Source organism: Lynx rufus, unplaced genomic scaffold (genome assembly GCF_022079265.1).
Source record: "Lynx rufus isolate CCGP_SWC_20201006 ecotype Redwood Valley unplaced genomic scaffold, mLynRuf1.p SCAF_2, whole genome shotgun sequence".
Lineage (NCBI taxonomy): Eukaryota > Metazoa > Chordata > Mammalia > Carnivora > Felidae > Lynx > Lynx rufus.
Genome location: NW_025814834.1, coordinates 209,309,364 through 209,331,732, shown reverse-complemented (window position 1 = coordinate 209,331,732; position 22,369 = coordinate 209,309,364). Strand labels below are relative to the sequence as shown.

Sequence of the window (22,369 nt, the reverse complement as noted above, 5' to 3'; positions counted from 1 at the left end):
CCCTGAGGATGGGGCGATAGGCCTAACAGGGAGTCTAGAGCATGTGAGGTTTCCTCCCACCTCACTCGCTAGGCCCAGGCCTCCGCTGGAAGGGGCGACCGCTAGCACTGGGGGGGATGGGTGGGGGGTGGCAGGGGGCCCGGCAGGCGGGGCTGTTCTCATTGTTCCCATCGTGCACCTGGGGAAAGCCCCGTGCAGTGACCCAACCAAGGCCACGCACGCTAGACCGGAATCCGCCCCAGCCTCCCTCCCGTCTGGCGCTGGCTGGCGGAGGCGGCCCCGGAAGCCCTCCCCGCGCCCCCACTCCTCCCACCCGTGCGTCCCTCAGCCCCACGTGGCACTTCAGACGCCTGGCTCGTGGTTTAATTAATAGTCCTTTCGTTTCCTTCTCAGAGAATGAACTTCGCAGTGCCAGGGGGACCACCCACATCTGCGGGCTGCTCTGATTTCCACTTGGAGAGCTGAGCGGGGAGGGAGAGGTTGGGGAGGAGGCAGGGGTGGGTCGGGGAGAGCCCAGGCCAGCCCCAGGGCCTGGGACACAGCTTTTCTCCTGCCGTCACCCCCGGAAGATGTTCGCAGAGAAGGCACGGGGTGTGGCGCTCTAACCAAAGCCTTGAGGCCTCCCTCCAGCTGGGGAGGCCTCTCCCCCATGCCCCCTGACCTTCGGCCTCAGTGCCCACAGGCCCTGGCCCCTCCTTCCCCCCCCCGGAACCCTCCTCAGGAGTTTCGTGTCTCAACTGAAATGCCACCTTCCTTGGAGGAGACTCTGGCCGGCACTCACCCTCCGTGTGAGCAGAGCATCTGCATACTGGTTTCCCGTCTGTGCACTCGCTTGTGCGTGGAACGTGTGCCCGACTCAAGTGTGAGCTCCCAGCCGGCAGGCACCTGGCTTGCCCACACTGCGTGCCCCCCGCACCGCCCAGAGCCTGGCACGGGAGTGGCTCACTAATTGCCTGTTGAATGACTCAATGAGTCTGGGGGAAAGAGCCCCAGGGAACATGGGAAATTAACCGCGTGGGTGACCTTGGATAAGCCCCTTTGTTACTCCTGCACCTCGGTTTCCCAATCTGATCCTGAGGGGACGGGCTCAGAGGTCCCGGTGGCTCTCCCAAGCCCTGACATTCTCTTGTGCGCAGGACGGCAAGGCCCCGGGCGTCTTGTCCCCCAAGCTCACGATATAAAGGGCCTTGAAAGAAGTGATACAGAAGGTGAGGAAAGAGGCAGGGAGGACAAGGGCCGACGGGAGGAGATGGTCCCCCCCCCCACACCTGTCTACCCCCCCGTACCTCCAATCTAGGGATTCCAGAAAAACCCCACTGGGCAGATTACCTAGTAGAAGGAGCATCGGGTCAGAAGGGAGACAGCTGAGTGTTGTCCTGGCTCCTACTCACTGCGTGACCTTCGGCAAGTCCCTTGCCCTCTCTGTGCACCACCACTGAATCCCAGGTCTCAGGGTCGGACTGATTGCAGGGGCTCGGGGACCGTGGATGGATGAATGGGCATCGTCAGAGCTCCTGGCTCAGTGGCAGCTCCCCCCACGGATGCTCGCTGCTGGACTGGAACTTTCTCTCCCGCTTTCCCCGTGCCTCCTTTCCTCGCTCAGTCTCCCCTTCTCCATATATACGCATGCCTCTCTGACCTGGCCTTCCTCTCCCTACAGTTGCCCCGAAAGGACCCAAAATCATGATGACACCCAGCAGAGCCCGGGTCGGGGACACAGTGAGGATTCTGGTCCACGGATTTCAGGTCGGCCTCACTCCGAGCATCTGGAAGGGTGGTGGGAGGTGACAGGGACACCACTGGTCACCGGTACCCCTCTAAGACACTTCCCTTGACCTCAGTCCCCCAGCCGGTGAGGCGGAAGGGCCTCTGATGAGGAAGGGCAAGGTTTTGCTCTCCATCCAGAGCCCAGCGCAGACCCAGCTCATGGACTTGGCATCCTTTCCGGCCCTGGAGTCCTTCTCTTGCTGGGGTTCCGGGCAGCCACTCCTGCCCCATCGGATGGCAGCGTGTGTCCAGCCCCGGCCAGGCCATGCCTCTGACCCCTTCCTGCTCTGGCAGAATGGTTCCCCTTGTGACCCAACGCTCCCCCCCCCACCCCCGACCCACAGAACGAAGTCTTCCCGGAGCCCATGTTCACCTGGACGCGGGTCGGAAGCCGCCTCTTGGATGGCAGCGCTGAGTTTGACGGGAAGGAGCTGGTGCTGGAGCGGGTTCCCGCCGAGCTCAACGGCTCCATGTACCGTTGCACAGCCCAGAACCCCCTGGGCTCCACCGACACACACACCCGGCTCATCGTATTTGGTACGCTGCCCTGAGCGGGGGTTGGGAGGGCGACCAGGGGTGGCGCCCCGGCTGGAGCCGTCCCAAGGACGAGGGAACGGCCGGGGCCCGGGGCCCCTAAGTTTGCCTGCGAGGATGCCCCACACAGAGGCACCGGAGTTCGGTGCTTGAAGCCGGATCTCTGGGTTCGGATCCCGGACGCATCACTTCACAGCCGGGCAACCTGGGGCAAGCCGCTCGACCTCCCCCATTTCTCCGTCTGGGAAGCAGACCTGATGCCACGTCCGCACAGGGGCTTTGGGCTGCCCCGAGAGGGCGCCCGCGATACCACATGGCAGGTGCTGGAAACGGGAGGGTTCCTTTACGGAGCTCTGAATGTCACCCCAAGCCGGTTCTCTTTCCGTCCTTTCCAACAGAAAACCCAAATATTCCAAGAGGAACGGAAGACTCCAATGGTACGTCCTCACTCTCAGAGCTTCTCGCTAAAAACCAAGGGATCTGCAAGGGTCCGGGCAGCCCCGGTCTCCCCAGCGTCCCGTTCGTATACCCTTGCCTTTGCCTCAAGCCTCAGGCGGGCGGTTGCCCTCTGGTTCAACGGAGTCTGGGTCAAGGGTGGTCAGGAATGGGTGCTGAGGCACTAAGGGGGACTCAGCACCCCGAAATCAGCCAGTGGGGGTTTCCAGGGACCTAGCGTGTCCCCCCGCCACCATCCACAATGACTCTAGCTCACTCAGCTCAGAGAACTTAGCCGCCCTGGCCCTAAGAGGATGTGTCACCATTGACCATGGGCTTGTGCCCCCGGGCTCGGGACCACTCCACAGGGCAGCGGGGAGCACATTCAGGTGCCTCGGCTGGAGACTCTTATACCCCCCTCCCTGAGCTCCTGCCCAACCTGAGCACCGGTCCACGGGACCCAAACACCGCTCCCTGGCCCACCAGCCCTTTCCTCCCCACACTGGGCTGATCTCACATTTCACCAGGGAGCCTGAGCTCAGTCCAGCAAGCCCGGGGCAGGGAAGGGGTCACGCCCAGTTTGGTGGGACAGGTGGCAGAGCTTGGATTTGAACCCAGTGCATCCCGTGGCTGAAACCAGACTCTGCTGGGGCCCTTTGAAGCTCTGCCATCCGGGATCCGTTCCTGCCCCGCCCATCGGGGGGTCCGCGGCCCTGACCCTGACCCCGCCCCCTGCCGCCCTGACACAGGTTCCGCTTCTGGCCCTGCTGGCGTCCGGCTCACCTTGGTGCTCGCCCTGACAGTGGTCCTGGAGCTGACGTGAAGTCCCGGCCGCCGCTCCCGCCACTCCACCCCGCGCTGACTTCGCCGCGATCGGTTTTCTTTTCTTTTCTAAACTATTTCCAGTCTGTTCTTCGTCTCTTTCTGTCTGTGTCTTGGCTTCTTCAACCAGTTTAATTAAAACGAAACAATTTTCCCCACCTTAGTCTGCGGCTCTGAATTCGTCTTTTGTTCTGTGGCAGCGACTGGCACTCCCTGGCCCCCAGTGTCAGGACAGGCCCCGGGGAGGGGGTAACAGAGGGGACGGAAGGCACGCTCCTTCTGGGAAGAGGAGCGGAGGTGCGGCTTACTGTCTCGGTCCAAGCGACCAGATGCGAGAAGTGGCCGGAGACTCTCAGGAAATGCAAGGCTCTTCGGGGCCGAGTGTAACAGTCAGCTGTTGCTGCAGTACTGCTGCGTAACAAACCAACCCAACCTCAATTTACGCAACAACACGCATTTATTAGTATGCTCGTGTTCACGATGAAGCCGTTCCGCTGGTCTAGTCCAAGCTCAGTTGGGCAGCTTTGCTTCAGGTGACAGGTCGACTGGGCTGGACTCTTGGCTATGGTCGGGTTCAGGTCTCCACCACAGGTGTTTGCTCTAGGCCCAGGCTACAGGGGCAGTGGCTCTCCGACATTTGATGCTCTTACGGTGGCTCACCAAAGCTCAAGGAGCAACCCAAACCCCACAGCCATAGGCAAGGCATCTGCCTGTCGTGTCTATGAATGCTTCTTTAGCCAAAGCAAGTCACCTGGCCAGAGCCAACATCAATCACGATCACGCAAAAGCCAGTGGCAGAGGTTCCAGAACTTTCTACCCGACCATGAGAAGATTCCCTGTGCCATTCGGCTATTAGCTCAGAGGGAAGGACTGAGAGACCCTGGGGAGGGTTGGGGTTGGCCCCTCTGAGCTGTAGCCAAGACTGAGGGTCATCGGGGGGACCCCACAGAGGACTGTATTAGTTTGGATAGGGCAGGCCATGTTGCAGTAACACAGTAACCCCAGAGTCTCACTGGCTTAGCATAATAACAATTTATTTGGGGTTCATGCAGGTCGGGCAGCCCTCTTGCATGTTGTAGCTACACTAACCAGAACATGGGGCCTCTGGAATCTCCAGGGTGGGGGAGGGGAGGGCCGGAGGCTCGCCGCGGCAGGCAGGACAATGGTCCCCCAAAGATGTCCACACCCTAATCCCCGGAATCCATGTATATGTTACTTCACACGACATAAGTCATTTTGCTGATATGATTAATTTAAGGATCTTGAGATGGGAAGATTCACCTGGGTTATTCCAGGTGGGTCCCATGTCATCCCAAGGGTCCTTCAAGAGTGAGGCGAGAAGGTCAATGTCCACAGCAGGAGATGTGACAACTGGAGCAAGGGACTGGAGTGAGAGGCCAGGAGCCTACCCGTGCAGGTGGCCCTGGAAGCCAGGAGGGCACCGAAGCAGATTTTCCCCGAGAGCCTCCCGAAGGAGCTGGCCCTCTGCGATCACTTAAGTACCAAAAGACTCTTTCGGACTTCCGATCTCCAGGACGCTACGGGAATAAATTTGCCTTGTTTGGAGCCACGAAGGTTGTGGTAATGTGTTACAGCAGCCACGGGGAACCCATCCAATCACACAGGGTGTTTTGAGGGGCCAGGCCTGGTGGTGCCACAGGCCACCTGTGCCCACCTCCCATCGGCCAGACGTACTTCCGTGGCCCCAGCTAACTGCAAGGAGGCTGGGAAATGGGTCTCCTGTGTACCCTGGGAGAGGAAATGCAGTGGAGAGCACGGAGCATTGTGTCTGCCATGGAGAAGCACAGGACGAAGGGGGAGGGGGGAGGCCCTGTCCCCAGGAGTGGCCCCCACCTCTGCCCCATGACGTCACTGAGCTCTTTGTGCCTCTCCCAGGAATTGTGCTGGGGAATTGGGGGGGGGGGGGCGTCCCTACCAAATCTCCAGACCCCAGACATGCCAGGCTGGGAATTAAGCCGTGGCTTTGCCCCCTTGCTGTCTTCACGGCCCCTTTGCCTCTGGCCAAGTCAGGACCTGGATGGCCAATTCTATTCATTTCCATATTGCCTCCCAAATCTCTACGCCCCTAACTTCCCTGCAATTCCAGACTCAGAAATCCAACTGGCTACAATTGGCCCCTCCCCGCGTGGGTGTCTAACATGCCCCTCCCACTCCCTGGGGGCTGAAACTCAGCTTTGGATTTGCCTTCCCGTACATGCTCCTCCTCCAGACTTGCCCTTCTCAGAAAATGGTCCCCATCCACCCGGTTGACCTGGTGAAACATTTGGCTTTTATCCGTCCACCTCTTGCCTTCGTCTCTCCACGTCTGACCCAACAGCCTGTTGGGTTGACTCTCAACTCTCATCCTGAATTCACTACCCTCCTTCTCCACTGCCAGCCCTCTATGCAAAGCCACCTCTAACCTGGGACACTACCTTGGGTTTCTTATCCCGTCTTCAGCTTCCCCTCTTGCCCAGCCCCCCACCCACAGCAGCCAGAAGGATGCTTTTAAACAGAAATCACCCCACGGCACCTTCCAAGTCAGAACCCTCCAATGGCTTACTAGAAACTGCAGTTTCTAGTAACTGCACAGACTGAATGTCTCTGCTTTCCCCAAATTTATGTGTTGGTACTTAATGCCCAACGGGATAGTATTAGGAGGTGCTGAGTTCATGAGGGTAGAGGCCTCATACATAGAAGCAGTGCCCTTAGAAAGAGACCCCCAAGAGCTAGCTTGCTTTTTCCACTGTGTGAGGACACGGCGAGAGGGCAGCAGTCCGCCTCCGGAAAATGCGGCCTCACCAGAACCCCTGATCGTGGATGCCCAACCTCCAGAACCGTGAGCAATAAATTTCTCTTGGTTCGTAAGCCACCCAGTCTGTGGTATTTTGTTATAGCAGCCCCACTGGACTAAGGCACCACCATGCAGGAAATAAATCCAAAGCCTTTACGAGCCACATGGGACGCAGCCCCGCCTGGTGACCCGGTCTCATTCACACACATCCCCCTCTGTTCACGCTCATCTTTCCGTTCCTCAAACTGTTCAAGCCCACGTCTGCCTCAGGGCCTTTGCCCTACCCTTGGCCAGAATGGCAGCCTTTGAGCGTGGGAGCCACGTCTGTATCATTCACTTTTGTGTCCTCAGTGCTTGGAGCAGAGCCTCACACATGGCAGGTGCTTAACAACTATTGAGCCAGTGAAGGAAGGAAGGAAGGAAGGAAGGAAGGAAGGAATCAGCACCTCTCCAAGACCTGCTATGGACCGGGTCCTGTCCTAGGCATCCAGGCTGCGGAGATGAGCAAGATGTTCTCTCTACCCTGAGGGAGCTCATGGTCTAGAGAGAGGAGGACATTTACCCGACTAACCAAGGTGACTCAGTGGGATGAGTGTTCAGCACCTCCCCAGAGCTCTGGCACACTGAGGTGGGAGAGATCCATTCTGCCGGGGTGGGAGAGATGGGTCAGAGGAGACCAAAGAGAACGGACGCCAGAAGGAAAGAGAGAGGCTGGCCAGGCAGAGAATATTCTGGACAGAGAGAACAGAATGAACAAAAGCTTAGAGGTAGGACAATTCATTACGCACTGGGGGGAGAGACAAGTAGTTACATCAGCACTTCCAAAAGTACATCAACTTGTTCAACAAATGTTTATGAAGTCCTCACCATGGGTCAAGGAGCACGAGGGCTGCAGATTCAGTAGGAACACCGTCATACAGCTCTTGTATCAGTTATCGATCGCCACAATGCTGCTGTATAACAAACATCCCCAAATCGTCAACATCAACCACCATTCGATATTTTCGTCACGCTGCTGAGCTGAGCCAGGCTTAGCTGATGGAGACTGGGCTCCCTCTTGTATCTGCAGTCAGCTGGGGGCTGCCTGGTCGAGGGTCACCTTCACTGAGATGACCCAGCTCTGTCCCGTCTGTCATCCTCCAGCAGGCCAGCCCACGGAGGGCCGAGGAGCAAGAGGGAGAGCCAAAGCACACAGGCCTCTTGTGATCCGGGGGAACCCGCACTCCGTCACCTGTACCACGTTTCACTCACCAGTGCAAGTCACAAGGCCAGCCCAGCTTCAGGGGGCAGAGAAACAGACTGGACTTTTTGTTGAGAAGAGCTGCAAAGTCCCATTGCATACTGTGTGGACACGGGGCAAGAGGCAGACGTAGGGCCATTTTTTGCCATCTACGCGATCCGTTCCTTCGGTGAATATTTGCCTACCTGCATTTGGCAGGTTGATAGCAACACTGAAGCACATAACTTTCAAGGGTTGGGGGCTGTCAGATGTTCATCACGATAAACATCCAGGCCCGATCAGCAGGCCACAACCACATAGTGCCACCGGCCTCCTCACCCTACTTCCTTCTTCCTCGAGGCTCTGTTCTGTCTCACATGAGCCAACCTGCCCCCTCTGCTGCCTGCCAGCCATCTTACCTAAGCCTCTGTCACACAACGCCTTTGCCTGTTTTCTGGAAAGAATAAAAAAAAAAAAAAAAGATTTGTTCCCACTCTTTGCCTTAATAGAGGGAAGCCCATGTAGGCATGAAATTGGAATTGCTTTGCCCTATTAACAGCACGGCTATTGGCCTCCACTGACCCCTGAAGCGCATTAATATCTCAGCAGCAAGCGGACGGACTACATAAAGTGGCAGGGGACACGCCCGAAGAAAGCCAGCTGAGTGCCACGAGGGATGGGGGCGGCCGCCCGCTCTGGGCTCTGAACTTGAGGACTTCGTGGCCCGAGCAGACTGGAAAGGGTGGTTTCTCCGAGCTGGGGTCAAAGGGGAGGAAGGCGGGCTGGGTAGGGCGGAGCCCAGCCGGAGAGGGCGGGTGGATTCTTCATTTCTTTATCTGCTTGTCTAGTCTCTCCACTGACGGGCACTGAGCTTCCCCCTGGCCCAGGCCGTGCCATCAGAGGGCTCCCGTGATGCCCACTGATCGCGGTGCCTGGCTAGCCAGGCAGGTGCAGAGGCCCCTTGAGGCCACTCCCATCCCCCCACCCCCAGCCCATCGGCCAGGCTGGCAGCCCACCTCCTCCTGGTCCGCGGGGCTCTCCCAGTTGGGCTCGTCAACGGCAAGTGCTCACGGCTGCCACTCGCAGTCTCTTGCGGTGGCTCCGAGATGGGACCGCCCTTCCGTGGCCTGGGTTCTCAAGCTGTGGACACCGGGGGTGCCCCCATCACTCGGGTCACAGGAAGTGGGAGAGGCACATGACATTCACCCCGCTGCTGCCCCTTCTGGGGAGGAGGGCCGGGGCCGGCTCTGCTGACAGTCCCTTGTCACCATCTGCTCTTTTGCCATGGGGACCCTGGGGTGGGGGGGGTCACATGGCTCCTCTGCCCTGTGCCTCCGTAGACTGGAGACAGTCCCCCCTCCTGCTTCTGCCCTGGCTGAGCCATTGGCCAAGCAGGAGCAGATCTGCAGACCCGCCTACACCGCCGGCCTCTCTGCCCAGGCTCACAGCCTCCTTGCCCACGGGGAGATGCGGACAGCCCCTCCTCAGGGCTCTGGTGCCACACCAAGACAGGAACCCAGCCTTTCAGAGTCGCTGTCCTGAAAAGCTGTAGGATTTAGGGGATGTACAAGCATACACACAGCTGGGGAAACAAAACCAAAAATAAGGGCCTGGTGGGGGGGGTTCTCTGCTCCTGCGGGGGTGCTGACAGCCCCAGACGGTCTCTCAAGATGGGTGGCCAGCGTCAGGGAGACTCGGCCAGGAGCCCTGACTCCTGGCAAAAAGGAAAGCTGGGAGTATGGGGGGGAGGAGGGAGGGCTGGTGACCGAGGAAGCCTGCTTGGGACACTGTGGTCAGGTTCACCCTGGGATCAGAGATCTTGGGGAGACAGGAGGCTCCACAGAGGGACTTGCAGATGACGGATGGAGGGGGCAGTGACGGGGGGGTCACTTGGAGGAGACTCTGGAAGAGGACCCTCCCGTCCAGTTGGGCTCTTGCAAAACAGGAAGAGACCAACGCCGGGACTGAATGCGATGAGGAGAAAGCTGAGAAGTCAGGAGCGGATGGAAATGAGACGAGACAGACGACAGACAGACACGGAGACAGACAGATAGGAGGAGGAGGCGGGGAGGACACAGAGACAAAGAGGGAGAGACAATAAGGAGAATGAGAGAGAGAGAGAGAGAGAGAGACAGGGACAACGACCCTGCAGCCCAGCCAGGAAAGTAGAGCCACAGACCAGAGCGGGGAGTAGAGTTTTCCAGAAAGCACTTAAGCTGTTATGTCAGCAATTACGCCCTTGGCCTCCTCCGGGAGCGACAGCCCTAAGTGATAGGTGGAAGGAAACAGATGCGCGAAACACATGCATTTTTGTCAAACGGGCTCAACTGTCAGCGACAGGCCGAAATGTCAGCACACACAGCGGAGTCCCCGGCTGCCAGCTGCACTGACCTTGGGGCGGAGCTTCCCTGGCCACCGCCCGGGCTCTGCCCCCTGATCTTCTCCCTCTCCCCACCCGGGCCCACATTCCCCCCTCCGCCTCGAATCCCACTGACCCTCCAGTCCCCAAGGCCACAGAAAGCATTTTGGAGGAGTCCTTTCCTAAGCCGATGCCCACACCCCACCTCCTGCAGGAACTTCCTTCTCTGACCCAAGGGAAAGTCCTTTAAATCCCAGACAGGGGGGATGCAACGCCGTAAGAGGGGCCCCCCAGAGTGGCCAAGCGCACAGACCGGGGCTGGGTCCGACGTCCAGTTCCGTCGCTATCACTGTGACACGGGCACTTGACTTACCCTCTCTGTGTCTCCATTTCCTCTTCTGTAAAATGGGCCTGCCAGGGTTCACAGCATTCATCCCAGAGAGTCAGATGAAAGACTAGGGAGCTCTTACTTAGGATGAGGCCTGGCATGGCCGAAGTACTCCGCGACCGTTAGCTACTGGTATCCTCACAAGGTACTAGGGAGCCAGCGAGACTTTCGAGCCAGGGGTGAGAGCATCAGAATCGTGGAAGATGCTCAGAAGCAGAGAGGAGAGTACTGCCGGGGGAGAGTTCTAGATCCTCGCTCCTCGGTGTGGTCTCTGCACCAGCAGCATCGGCGTCCCCCGGGAACTTGATGGCCCTGCAGAGCCTTGGGCCCCACCCCCGCCCCCCAGACCCGCTGAATCCGAGGCGCTATTTTAACAAGATCCCAGATGCTCGTGGGCCTAGTCAAGTTTGAGACGCCTGCTCTTGGCACAGGGAAGCCAGTCAGGTGCTTACTTAAGTAGCTCCCGGGAGAGGTTCCGTGAAGGTCAGCGGTGCCGGCTGGAGGGGAAGGGTGTGCGAAGCCTTGATTATGTACCACGCACTGGGCTGGAGGCTTTAGCCCTTGAAACAATGCTGTCTGTCCCCCACTTTCCAAACGCAGGGACAAAGCTCAGAGGCGCCGTGGGACTCGCCCAGGCACCAACACGCCTTGCGCAGTAGCACCGGGAGGCGGCCTGGGCGATCCCAAGGGCGGGGCCAGGCAGTGGGGCTGGGGGAGGGCAGGAGCCTCAGGAGGGGCCCCCAGACCTCCGGGAAGGGTGGGTAGGGAGGGCGAGGGAGCCGTGATCACGAGCCAGAGGTCCTCTGGTCTGCACAGCCAGAGAAGGAATAAAGGGTCCGGAATGAGAACGCAGGGGGACGTGGTAAGTTTGACGCTGGACACCCTGAGTGCGCGGAAGGAGGGCCGTGCTCCGGGTGACTTCCGGCAGGTCTGGGGCTCAAGCGGGGTGCCAACGTGGCCTCATCTGTCTGGAGAACAGCAAACAGGCGTTAAGCACGGACCGTCTGCCAGGCGCTCAGGCGCGCTGGCCCCGTGGACAGGTGTCCCCCTATCTTACAGAGGAGCAGGTAGAGGCTCAGAGGGTGAGTCGTTTGCTTAAGGTCACACAGCCCACGGGCACAGCTCTGAGATCTGAGGCCACGTCTGCCGGGATAAAGCACTCGTGATCTTTCCATTGCGCCAAACCACGGATAACCCACGCTGGAAGTTTGGGGGGGGGGAGGGGGAAGGGAGGGGCTTAATTTAGCCCTTCGCCCCAAGGCCTAACGGACCAGTTCCCGACCCCGAGGCAGCCCAAGCCCAGGCCCGCGGAGAGCTACCAGGCGGGGCTGGAATGTGAACGTCACCCAGAAAGGGGCTTCGTTGTGAGGAAGATGTCCTCGGGGTTGGATGGCACAGGGCCGGGGCGGGAATGTTCTGGAGCCGGGCGGGAAGAAGCCCGGGAGCTGCCCAGTCCAAGCTCGCCCCATCCACAGTGAGGGCCAGGGATGCAACGACCTTGGGGGTAGAAAGCGTTGCGGGTTCAAACTGCAGGCCTTGCCGGGGCGCCTGGGTGGCTCAGTCGGTCAAGCGTCCAACTCTGGGCTTGGGCTCGGGTCATGAGCTCCCGGTTCGTGAGTTCAAGCCCCACGTCGAGCTCTACGCTGAGAGGACGGAGCCTGCTTGGGATTCTCTCTCCCCCCCTCTCTCTGCCCCTCCCCCGTGCTCTCCATCTCTCAACATAAATCAACAAACATTTTTAAAAAATAACTGTAGCTTTGCCGTATTCCCACCGCGGGATCTCGGGCCAACCGCTCAACCTCTCTTAAAGTCTGTTTTTCCAACTGTGAAACGGACCGAGGCAGATGGTTGCCCTAAATATTCTAATGATCGCAAGCTGGCCGGTGAAAGGGGCAGTACCGTGCGGTGGTTAGGAAGGTTAGCTTTGCAGCCCAACTCTGCGGGGTTCACATTCTGGCTTGGCTTTTGACTAGCTGTGCGACCTCAGGCCACTCACATACCCTCTCTGTGCTTTAGTGGCCTGTCTGCATAATGAGGGTAATAACCGTACCTGCCCTTAGGGCCAAAAGGCAGGGGATATAGAAAGTACTTAGAACGCTGCCTGGCGTGTAGTACGTGCTCAATAAATATTACCTGTCATTTCTCACAGATGATAACATCGGTCTCCAGGTTTTAGTGCTAGACAAAAGGGACCTCGTGGGGTTCCTTCCCCTTCCCCCAAGGTCATGCTGTGCCCTCAGATCATCCCAGCATAAGGGGAAGGGGATGGAGAAGGAAAAAGGATAAAGGAGAGAGAAACGCCCATCTACCAGCTGGCATTGTTTCAGTCAGTCCACGCAACAGCCGCGTAAGGTGAGCACGACTGTGCTCGTGTCGTAAGTAGAACAAGAAGGGAGGGCCAAGGGGGAGAAGGGACTTGCCCGGCATCACAAGCTATGGGTAAGAAGTGACTCTCTCTCCCCCATTTCCTGCTTCCCCTCGGTGGGGTGACGTGGCCGCCCTGACACCCACCCTCTGCAGGCACAAGCCAGAAACCCCTGCCCGCGGGAGATGAATGCCACCCTCTCCTGTGGCCAGGGGCAGCCCAAAAGAAACAGGAGAGAACATTCTCCATGGATGCCCCGGGGCAGACCCTCTGCCTGCTACAATAGGGCCCGCCCCCTCACCCCGACACCAGAGAAAAGGCCTCTTCCTGACAGCTGAAACAGAGAGGGATGTCGAGTTTCAACCCATGTTACAGCTGGGAAAACTGAGGTCACGGGCAGCTCCCCAGGGGTTACCGCAGGTAGGCAACAAAGTGCAGACGGGAAGCGGGGTGGGCTCACCGCCCCCATCCCTTTTTCTGGAATTACACCCAACTGAGCTATTTCTGCCTGGTAAAGAAAATAGTAACTTGGCTCCTTTGGGGGGGGGGGGAATCTTGGAATCCGTGCCAGGAAAAACTGCAGGGCGGGCCAATCTGGTTGGGGGAGGAGCTTGTGCAGCCAAGGCGGGCCTCCCCAGTGACAGGGTCCAGCAGGGGGCTGAGGCCTGAGCCTGGTGGCCCCTTCCTGGGGCTGGGCACGGTCTGTCGGACAACAGCCTTGACTTTGCAACACCACGCCCAGCCTTCAGCTGCTCCGAGGGTCCCGGGTTCTAACACCTCCGAAGACTTTTACTGGGCTCTCTGGCTGAGGTCCTGAAAAGAGTCCAGGTCTGAGATAAGTCTGCCTCACCGTGAGCCTGCTTCCACCTTGTTCTTTTTTTCTCAATTTCCCCTAAAATATATGCCTGTGCATGTGTGTGTGTGTGTGTGTGCGCGCGCGCTGAGGTTGTTCCTGGGGGACTATTAACTAAGAATAATTTATCCAAGAAATTTGTTATGTTAGAATTACCAATTAGATATGATTATAACTTACCATGGCTAACGCCGCACTACTGTTGGGAATCTGAATGCCATTAAAATCGAATTAGCATATATTAAGTCGAAGGCGGTCTTACCGCAGTGCGCCAGCACATTCGAGCCGCGCCAGGCTGGGCCCGGGGCTCTGCTGCCCGCTTCGGCATGCGGGCCACGTTGCCCACGGCGCCCAGGTGCGTGCCAGGCGGCCTCCGGGCAGCTTTTCTGATCCTAAGCCGGGACCAGATGGTCCGTGCCCACAGAAAGGGGCAGATTTGAAAGTGGAGGTGACATTCAAGGCTCTGTCCCTGAACGGGTGGCGAGAACCCATGGAAAGGAATCTGTGGCTGCCACAGTCAAGGCGCCCTGGGGCCGTGCTCTGGGTTAAGAGGACAGGGGGTGGTTCGGGCAGTCCCCGGGAGCCAGTTAGCTCGGTGGCTGAATGCTAGCATCACAGGACTTACCTGGAAGGACACAGTGGGTCCCAGTGTGGGGGCGTGACTGCTGTAACCTCATACCTACCAAAAGCCTCCTGGGCTCCTACAATTCGACTAAGGGCTTTACTTTCTTGTGCAAACTTCATCCTCACAAGACCAAAAGTTCTCGGGGCGCCCGGGGGGCTCAGTCGGTTGAGCGTCCGACTTTGGCTCAGGTCATGATCTCACGGTTCCTGGGTTCGAGCCCCGCGTGGGGCTCTGTGCTGACAGCTCGGAGCCTGGAGCCTGCTTCGGATTCTGTGTCTCCCCCTTTCTCGGCCCCTCCCCCCCCCCCCGCTTGCGCTCTGTCTCTCTCTCAAAAAATAAATAACATTAAAAGTAAAACTTAAGAAACGCTTAGAAAAGTTCCAATGTCATGCCCATTTCATACACAGTGAGCCCAAGGCTAAAAGAGGCTAAAGAACATTCTCCAGGCCACGTGGCCTCTAAGTGGCAGAATCAGCATTCGAACCCCAGTGGCTTTTTTTTTTTAAGTCTCTCTTTCTCTCTTAACAACTTGTGTCGGGGATGAATGAGGTCCATCGCCCGGGTCAGGCCCGCAGCGGAGGCAGTGAGAGCAGAGGCAAGCTGGGGCCAGGCGGGCTGTGATAAGGGGCAGCAGCCACAGGGTCACTCGATGACACTCCAGGTGCAGACTAAGACCCCAAGATGATTTTCCAGAAAGATTTGCTGAATGCCATGATCCCAACCAGTCATTTTTGAGTTTTGGAGGGGGGAAAGAAAATGCCTTCTTTGGTTCAAAAGTTTATAGAAAAGGGGCGCCTGGGTGGCTCAGTCGGTTAAGCGTCTGACTTCGGCTCAGGTCACGATCTCGCGGTTCGAGAGTTCGAGCCCCGTGTCGGGCTCTGTGCTGGTGGTGCGGCGCCTGCTTGGGATTCTCTCTCTCTCCTTCTCTCTCTCTGCCCCTTCCCCACTCGTTCTCTCTCTCTTAAAATAAACAAACTTTTGGGGCGCCTGGGTGGCGCAGTCGGTTAAGCGTCCGACTTCAGCCAGGTCACGATCTCGCGGTCCGGGAGTTCGAGCCCCGCGTCGGGCTCTGGGCTGATGGCTCGGAGCCTGGAGCCTGTTTCCGATTCTGTGTCTCCCTCTCTCTCTGCCCCTCCCCCGTTCATGCTCTGTCTCGCTCTGTCCCAAAAATAAATAAACGTTGAAAAAAAAATTTTTTTAAAATAAATAAAAATAAACAAACTTTTAAAAATATTTTTAAAGTTTATAGAATGTACCAGATGAGATTATTGGGCAAAAAACATTCTCTCCCTGCCCGTCTCCTCCAAGGTGACGCGCACTTCCCTTTCTGCGACCTGTCGGTGTCCAACATGGCCACGTGACTTGCTTTGGCCAGAGGGATGCTGGCGACCACGCCATGAGCACCTTCGAATGTGCTTGCCCACGAGGCTTTCCCACCGGCCCTTCTGCAATCACTGGGACAACACGCCTTGGGTAGCCGTGTCCAAAGAGAGCGAGAGGGACGCATGGGGCAGACCGGGGCCCGGGCCTCAGGGGGAAGCCAAGATCTTGCTGAAGCCCGGTGGGCCGTGTGTAAGAAACCAATGCTTCTTGTTCGGTGCCGCTGAGGTTCCGGGTGGTTTGTCGCATGGCCACAGCGGACCGATGTACCGTGGGACGCCCGTCTGTGAAAGAGACGAAAAGCAAGCTGTCCCGAGCACGTGTAGGAGAGGGGACAAAGCCCCGCCGTCAATCACCACCAGCCTTATTTCTAATGAACATCTTCATCACACGCTTTCCTTCCCGCCCACGCCACATCCCACAACACACACGCACAAACGCGGTAGGGACCTGGGACCCACCGTCCGCCTCAGTCACCTCCTCTCCGAGGCCTCCGGCTTCAACCCTCCGCGGCGTTGAGGCTCCCCTCCACCTCCTGCCAGCCTGCAGGCCAGGGGGTGAGTAGGGGAGGGCCAGACCCCTCTGCACCCAGCACCCTCCTCCTGCCACCTTGTGTGGGTCACGCCTGGGTCCCCGGAGGCCTTCCACATCTTCCTCCAACAGCGGGGCAGCCTCCCTGCCCCAGCCCTAATCCCACAGGAGGAAGGGGAAGCCCAGGGAGCCGCACAGAAAGCCAGAGGCGCGCATTTCCCCCGGCGTCCTAGGGCTGCCTTTGCTCGAGACAGTGAGATGGTGCGAGGGTCAGGGCACAGGACAGGAGCCTGGTGGGGTCAGGAGAAGCTGGAGGAAGGAGCGTGGTGGGCAGGGCGAGCCAGAGTGAGAGAACGAGGGACCAGCCCGGGGGGACCCTCCAGAGGCCGAAGCAGGGTGGCCCTGATGTCACGTGGGGTCGAGGGAACAGACCGGGTGCCACTCCTCTGGCCCCTGTGCCGAGCTGAGACTTTAGATAAAATCGCTGCTTCCCCCTCCACTGGGGCCTATAGACGCAAGGCCTGGGGACAGCAGGGAAGCCTCGTGCCCCTGTCATCTGTGAGCACCAGCCCAGGGGCTCGAGAAGATGGCCAGAGAGTGGACGCTCGGCCAGTGTGCTCGGGGCTGTCACGACACAGCATCACAGACACTCAGGTCCTCACCTCTGGAGACGGGAAGTCCAAGGTGCCGGCGGGGGGTGCAGGCCTCTTTCCTTGGCCAGTAGGCGGCCACCTTCTCCCTGAATGTCTCCCGGGGTGTCTGTGCCCTAGTCTCTTCTTATAAGGACACCAGTCACACTGCTTCAGGGTCCCTCCTAATGAGCTCATTTTAACTTAATTGTCTCTTTAAAGACTGTCTCCAAATACAGTCACCTTCTGAGGCACTGGGGGTTAGGACTTGAACGCGAATTTGGGGAACCGGGAACACAGTTCAGCCCACACCGCCACCCGTTGGAGGAGAGGCCATCTGGCCAGCTTCTCTGGACCAGGGCGGCGAAGGACCTTGCTGAGGACAGGGGGCAGGGCTCTGTCCCACAGTCACGCAGGGTTGTCCCCTTTTCTTTTCTAAAGTTTATTTATCGGGGCGCCTGGGTGGCGCAGTCGGTTAAGCGTCCGACTTCAGCCAGGTCACGATCTCGCGGTCCGTGAGTTCGAGCCCCGCGTCAGGCTCTGGGCTGATGGCTCGGAGCCTGGAGCCTGTTTCCGATTCTGTGTCTCCCTCTCTCTCTGCCCCTCCCCCGTTCATGCTCTGTCTCTCTCTGTCCCAAAAATGAATAAACGTTGAAAAAAAAAAAAATTTAAAGTTTATTTATCCATTTTGAGAGAGAGACCGAGAGAGAGAGAGAGCAGGGGAGGGGCAGAGAGAGAGAAAGGGAGAGAGAGAATCCCAAGCAGGCCCCTCACTGTCCACGCAGAGCCCGACACAGGGCTAGAACTCACGGACCGTGAGGTCACAACTTGAGCTGAAATCGAGTCCCACGCTTAACCAACCGAGCCACCCAGGCGCCCCACCCCTTTCTAAAACTCTGCCGGCACAGCAGCGGGACGAGGCAGCTCCAAGCACCCGCCGCAGGGGGAGCCGAGCCCCTGGACGGGAAGGTGAGCAGGAGTTGTACACGGGAACACGTGCACAGAAAGTTCAAAGGCCTGCAAAGCGAATCTACGCTACAGGAAGGGAGGACCCACCGAGGTTACCCTGGAGGAGGGGGCAGGGGACTGGAGGACGCATGGAGGGGCACTTCCGGGAAGGGGCAGGGACGGGAGGAAGCACAGGGGGCACTTCTGGGAGGGGCCAGGGACTGGAGGAGGCAGGATGGGCACTTCCGAGAGGGGGCAGGGACTGGAGGAGGTGGGGGGCACTTCCGAGAGGGGGCAGGGACTGGAGGACGCGTGGGGGGCACTTCCGGGAGAGGGTAGGGACTGGAGGACGTGTGGGGGGCACTTCCGGGAGAGGGTAGAGGACTGGAGGAGGCACAGGGGTGCACTTCCGGGAGGGCCAGGGACTGGAGGAGGTGGGGGGCACTTCCGGGAGGGGGCAGGGACTGGAGGACGCGTGGGGGGGCACTTCCGGGAGAGGGTAGGGGACTAGAAGAGGCGCAGGGGTGCACTTCCGGGAGGGGCCAGGGACTGGAGGAGGGCCAGGGACTGGAGGAGGCACAGGGGTGCACTTCCGGGAGGGGGCAGGGACTGGAGGAGGTACAGCGGCACTTCCGGGGTGCTGGTCATGTTCATGTTCTTAGTCTGGACGCTGGTGTCAGGGCCGTGAAAGCCCACTGAGCTGTCCACGTAAGACACACGCACTTTTTATTTTAGTTGATAATATTGTACCAACATCGACTCCCTAGCTTCACAGTGTCCCGTGGTTTTGTAAGCTGTCGTCGGGGGAAAAACTGGGTAAAGGGGAACCCGGTCCTATTTCTGCAACTCCTTGTGAGTCTTATTTCAAAGCAATTTTTAATGCCATCCAGGAAATCATTGGAGGCTTATTTTAAGGTTTTACATTTTCAGACCCAGAAGAGTTGAAATAAATCTTAAATTAAAAAACAAGAGATTTACGCCCTTTGCCGCGCGCATGTTATACTTCAATTAAAAGTTAAAAGAGGAAAAAAACGAGCCTCTGCCGGTCTCGGCGCCGACCCAAAGGACAAGGAGAGAAACGGCGTCCACGGAGCACCTGCTGTGTGCCAGGGATACGTAGGCGCTCTGCCCAAGTCGTCCCACTCATGACTCAGAGAGAGAGCTGACTGTCTCGTTTGCAGATGAAGAAACAGGCTCAGAGAGGCCAAGGGCCTGCCCAATGACACACAGCTCATTCGGGGCTCCGGCAAGGCTCAAACCCAGTGCCGTCTGCCTCAGAAGCCCTGCTCTTGTCCCTGCCCGTGCTTAGGTCCCTCGGAAGGACACCTCTCCCCACCTCTGCTGCCCCGGACCGCCTGGCTCAGCCTCAAGATGAGGCGCCAAGGCCTCCAGTCAGCCCCTCTCCCAGCTCCCCCTGGCAAAGCGGCCGATGTGGGCTTTTCCAAGGCTTTTCCACCTGTCAAGCTCCCTGGCTGGGACTGACCCCTGCACCATTATTACCGCCACTCATTGCAGGGCTGAGTATGCAGCCCTCCTTTGTCGGCTCCCAGAAGACCCCAGAGCACATTCCATGCCGTGCCCCCCCCCCCACACACATATATACACCCTCAGCACCAAAGTTCTCGAGAGGCTTGGAGCTTGGACAAAATTAACTCATTTATCCAAGCAACCCACTGGGGAGCATGCCTGCTTGTTGCCACGGCCCTAAAATGAACCTGGTTCATCATGCCTTTTGAATTTTGGCTCAGGCAGCACTTTCCGGGACTTTCAGGCATCTGGGAACAAAAAACTTGCTGGAGAGGTTGGAGCTGAGACCGTGAGGCCGGCCTCAAGGTCACCTCCCAAGGGGGACCGAGGCCAAGGGCAAGGATGGCATGCCACCGACCTGGGAAGGCTGTGTCTGGTGGACGTAACTGGGATTCAGCTTGTTGGAGTCCTCCTCGCCTAGCAACCCCCAAGGGAAGGCCATGGACTGTTCTGTAGGGTGCCCGTGGGGGTTGTGACCAAAGGAGTTCCCTGAGCATAAAACCTTGAGACAATGTCCTTCCTGCAGGACTTGTCAGAGCCCTTATGACGCTAATGTGCCCCCACAAGGGTCCAAGAATGGCCCTTCCAAGACTATTTTCCACTCTCCTTTGGAATGTTCCTCAGAGAGATGCTGGTCCACATCCTTGAACACAGATGTGTCTCTGGCAGTTCTGGAACAAGATGAAAAAAGGAAAGAACCGGTTAGCCTGGGTGGCTCAGTTGATAAGGCATCTGACTCTTGGTTTCTGCTCCGGTCATGATCTCACTGTGTGTGAGTTCAAGCCCCACATCAGGCTCCGCGCTGACAGTGGGGAGACTGCTTGGGATTCTCTCTCTCTCTCTCTCTCTCTCTTCTTCTCTCTCTCTGCCTCTCCCGACTTCTCTCTCTCTGTCTCTCAAAATAAATAAATGAACTTTAAAAAAAAAAGAAAGAAAAAGGAAAGAACTTACAATGCTGATAAGGTGATGGCAGGAGTATGACTGTTCCCATTTTGCAGATGAGGACAACTGAGGTCCAGAGAGAGAGAGACAGACAGACAGACTTTCCAGGTCAGCAGGAAAATTTGTGACAGAGCCAGTCCTAAACGTCAACAAAGGGTTCTTTCCTCTGCTTAGGGCTGAGGTCAGGAGGGTGAAAATCTGCTCATAGATAATTTCCAGGAGTTATAAAGCTCTTTCGAAACCATGCTTTGCCATTTTTTCACAAAGCTGTCATTGTCCTTTTTAATCTTCACAATCTTCCCTTAGATTTTGGGCATCAGAGCCCCATTTTTAAAAAGAGGCAACTGGGCTTCAACAAGGTGACGTGATTTGTCTAACGTCTCCGGTCCCACCGATGCCTGAGCAGGGGTCCCTCCTGGTGTCCCAAGATCCCGATCCCTGGCCAGGTCCCCACCCATCCTCAAGGACGGCACCTGGTCTTGCTCAGTTCGGTGGCCCTGTCGCCCCCACCTGAGTGCCCAAGCCATGCAGAGGGGAGCCTGGTCTCTGGGTGCCGGGTCTCCCCCCAGGGGGGGCACTAGAGGGTGATTGGGGATCCACATCCTCATATATCTGAAGACTCGCCCCCTTCCTGCCGCTGCTTCTGCTCTTTTCCTTCTCTCCATGCCTCCGGGGTCAAGTTCTGCTCCAGCAGCCTAGGTACGGCAGGACCCCTTAAAGGAGGGCTCTCCTCCCTTCTGCTCACTTGTGGAAGAGGTTACCTGGGATTTGGATTTAAGCTCTTGGGGAGGAAATATATCCTCTCTGGTACAAATCAGGACGTCAGGTTCAGAATGCTCAAGCAGCTTATCATGAGTCGCGCAGTAACCAGAAATAGAGTTGTTGACCCAGCTTTATCCACCAGACCAGTGACTCTCAAACTTGGATGTGTGTTAAGAATCCCTCGGGAGGAAGTGGGTGGGGCAGACAGGTGTTCGCGTAGCCGGCTGAGACTGCTGTCCCTGCCAGCCTGGCCCTGGGCAAACAGTGTGTCCTGCCTGCTTGTCTTCTGGGAGTCTGGAATTTTGGAGCGAGCCCGAAAGAAGGCGCTTGCACGACGAGACCCCAGCCAAAACCCTGGGCACCGAGTCTACGATGAGCTTCCCGGGTAGACAGCGCCTCCACGGGTGTAGCCAAAATGCGTTGCCGGAGGAATTATGCACGTCGTGAGTGACTCCCCAGGGCGAGGGCTCTTGGAAGCTGGGGTTTGGATTTCTCCGGACTTCCCCGTGTGCCTTTTCCCTCTGACGATTTTACTCTCTGTCCTTCCGCTGTCGGTCGCGACCACGAGTGTGGCGGGGACCTGAGGGTCCTCCTGATGAACCAACCAGCTGGAGAGAGAGGGAGACACAGAATCCGAAGCGGGCTCCAGGCTCTGAGCTGGAACACGCGGGGCTTGAACTCATGAACCACGAGATCATGACCTGAGCTGAAGTCGGACGCTTAGCGGACTTTATCCCAGATTCTGGAACCAAGGCAGGGAACGGGGAGGGGCTTGTCAAGGTCCCCTGGCCGCTTCATGACAAAGGCCGGGCTGGAACTCAGGGCTCTGAGCCTGGTTAGGCACCCTCCCTTCTACCCTCTGCTCCGGCCAGGGGTGGGTGGGGGCTGATTGCACCTGACCCCCACACTTCCCAGAAAAGTTCCTGGCTTCGCAGCCCCTACCTCCAAGCCCCTGCCAAGGAGGGAGGTTAGAGAGGATAAGGACCCCTGGTCTTTGCCTTACCAGCTCCATCTGAGACCGTGGCAAGTTTCACAGATGGGGAAACTGCTGCAAGAAAGACATGAAGTCATGGAGAAAGCAACAGACTGGGATGTGCTCTATAATTACAGTATTTTTTTTAAGGACAATAATGATGCCTCAACAGATCTAGACCTCATGAGGGCCACCCAGACCTTTTCAAACTCCATAACTACCGCGAGCAACTGACCGGTCCAGCCAGGTGCGCATCCTTCGGGTAGGGACGAGCACGGTTCCCCCAGCCCCGCCCCCAAGCACCGGTAGAGAAGACGCTTGTGGGGCACATTCAGAGAGCAAGTCCATGCCGAGCTGGGGGACGATGACAAGGAGTCATGAGAGAGGTCAGAGGAAGGGGACAGGATGTACCTGCAGGGCCGACATGGGGAGAGCAGGAAGGCTTTTCGATTGGAAGGAGCAGCAGTTGCACCCGGGGAACCCACCAGAACTCCGGGTTCCGGGTCTCCGCCCCGA

General features: G+C 57.9%; 1 protein-coding gene across 1 annotated transcript in view; it reads left to right on the top strand.

Annotated features, from left to right (window-relative positions):
• IGSF21 (immunoglobin superfamily member 21) overlaps nucleotides 1-3,559 on the top strand; it is a 239,462-nt gene extending 235,903 nt beyond the window's left edge. Inside the window, exons 7-10 of the mRNA XM_047082457.1 lie at nucleotides 1,661-1,746; nucleotides 2,112-2,304; nucleotides 2,700-2,738; nucleotides 3,486-3,559. Coding sequence (XP_046938413.1) covers nucleotides 1,661-1,746; nucleotides 2,112-2,304; nucleotides 2,700-2,738; nucleotides 3,486-3,559 — 392 coding nt within the window. The remainder of the gene's footprint in view (nucleotides 1-1,660; nucleotides 1,747-2,111; nucleotides 2,305-2,699; nucleotides 2,739-3,485) is intronic.
• Nucleotides 3,560-22,369: the final 18,810 nt, after the last annotated feature.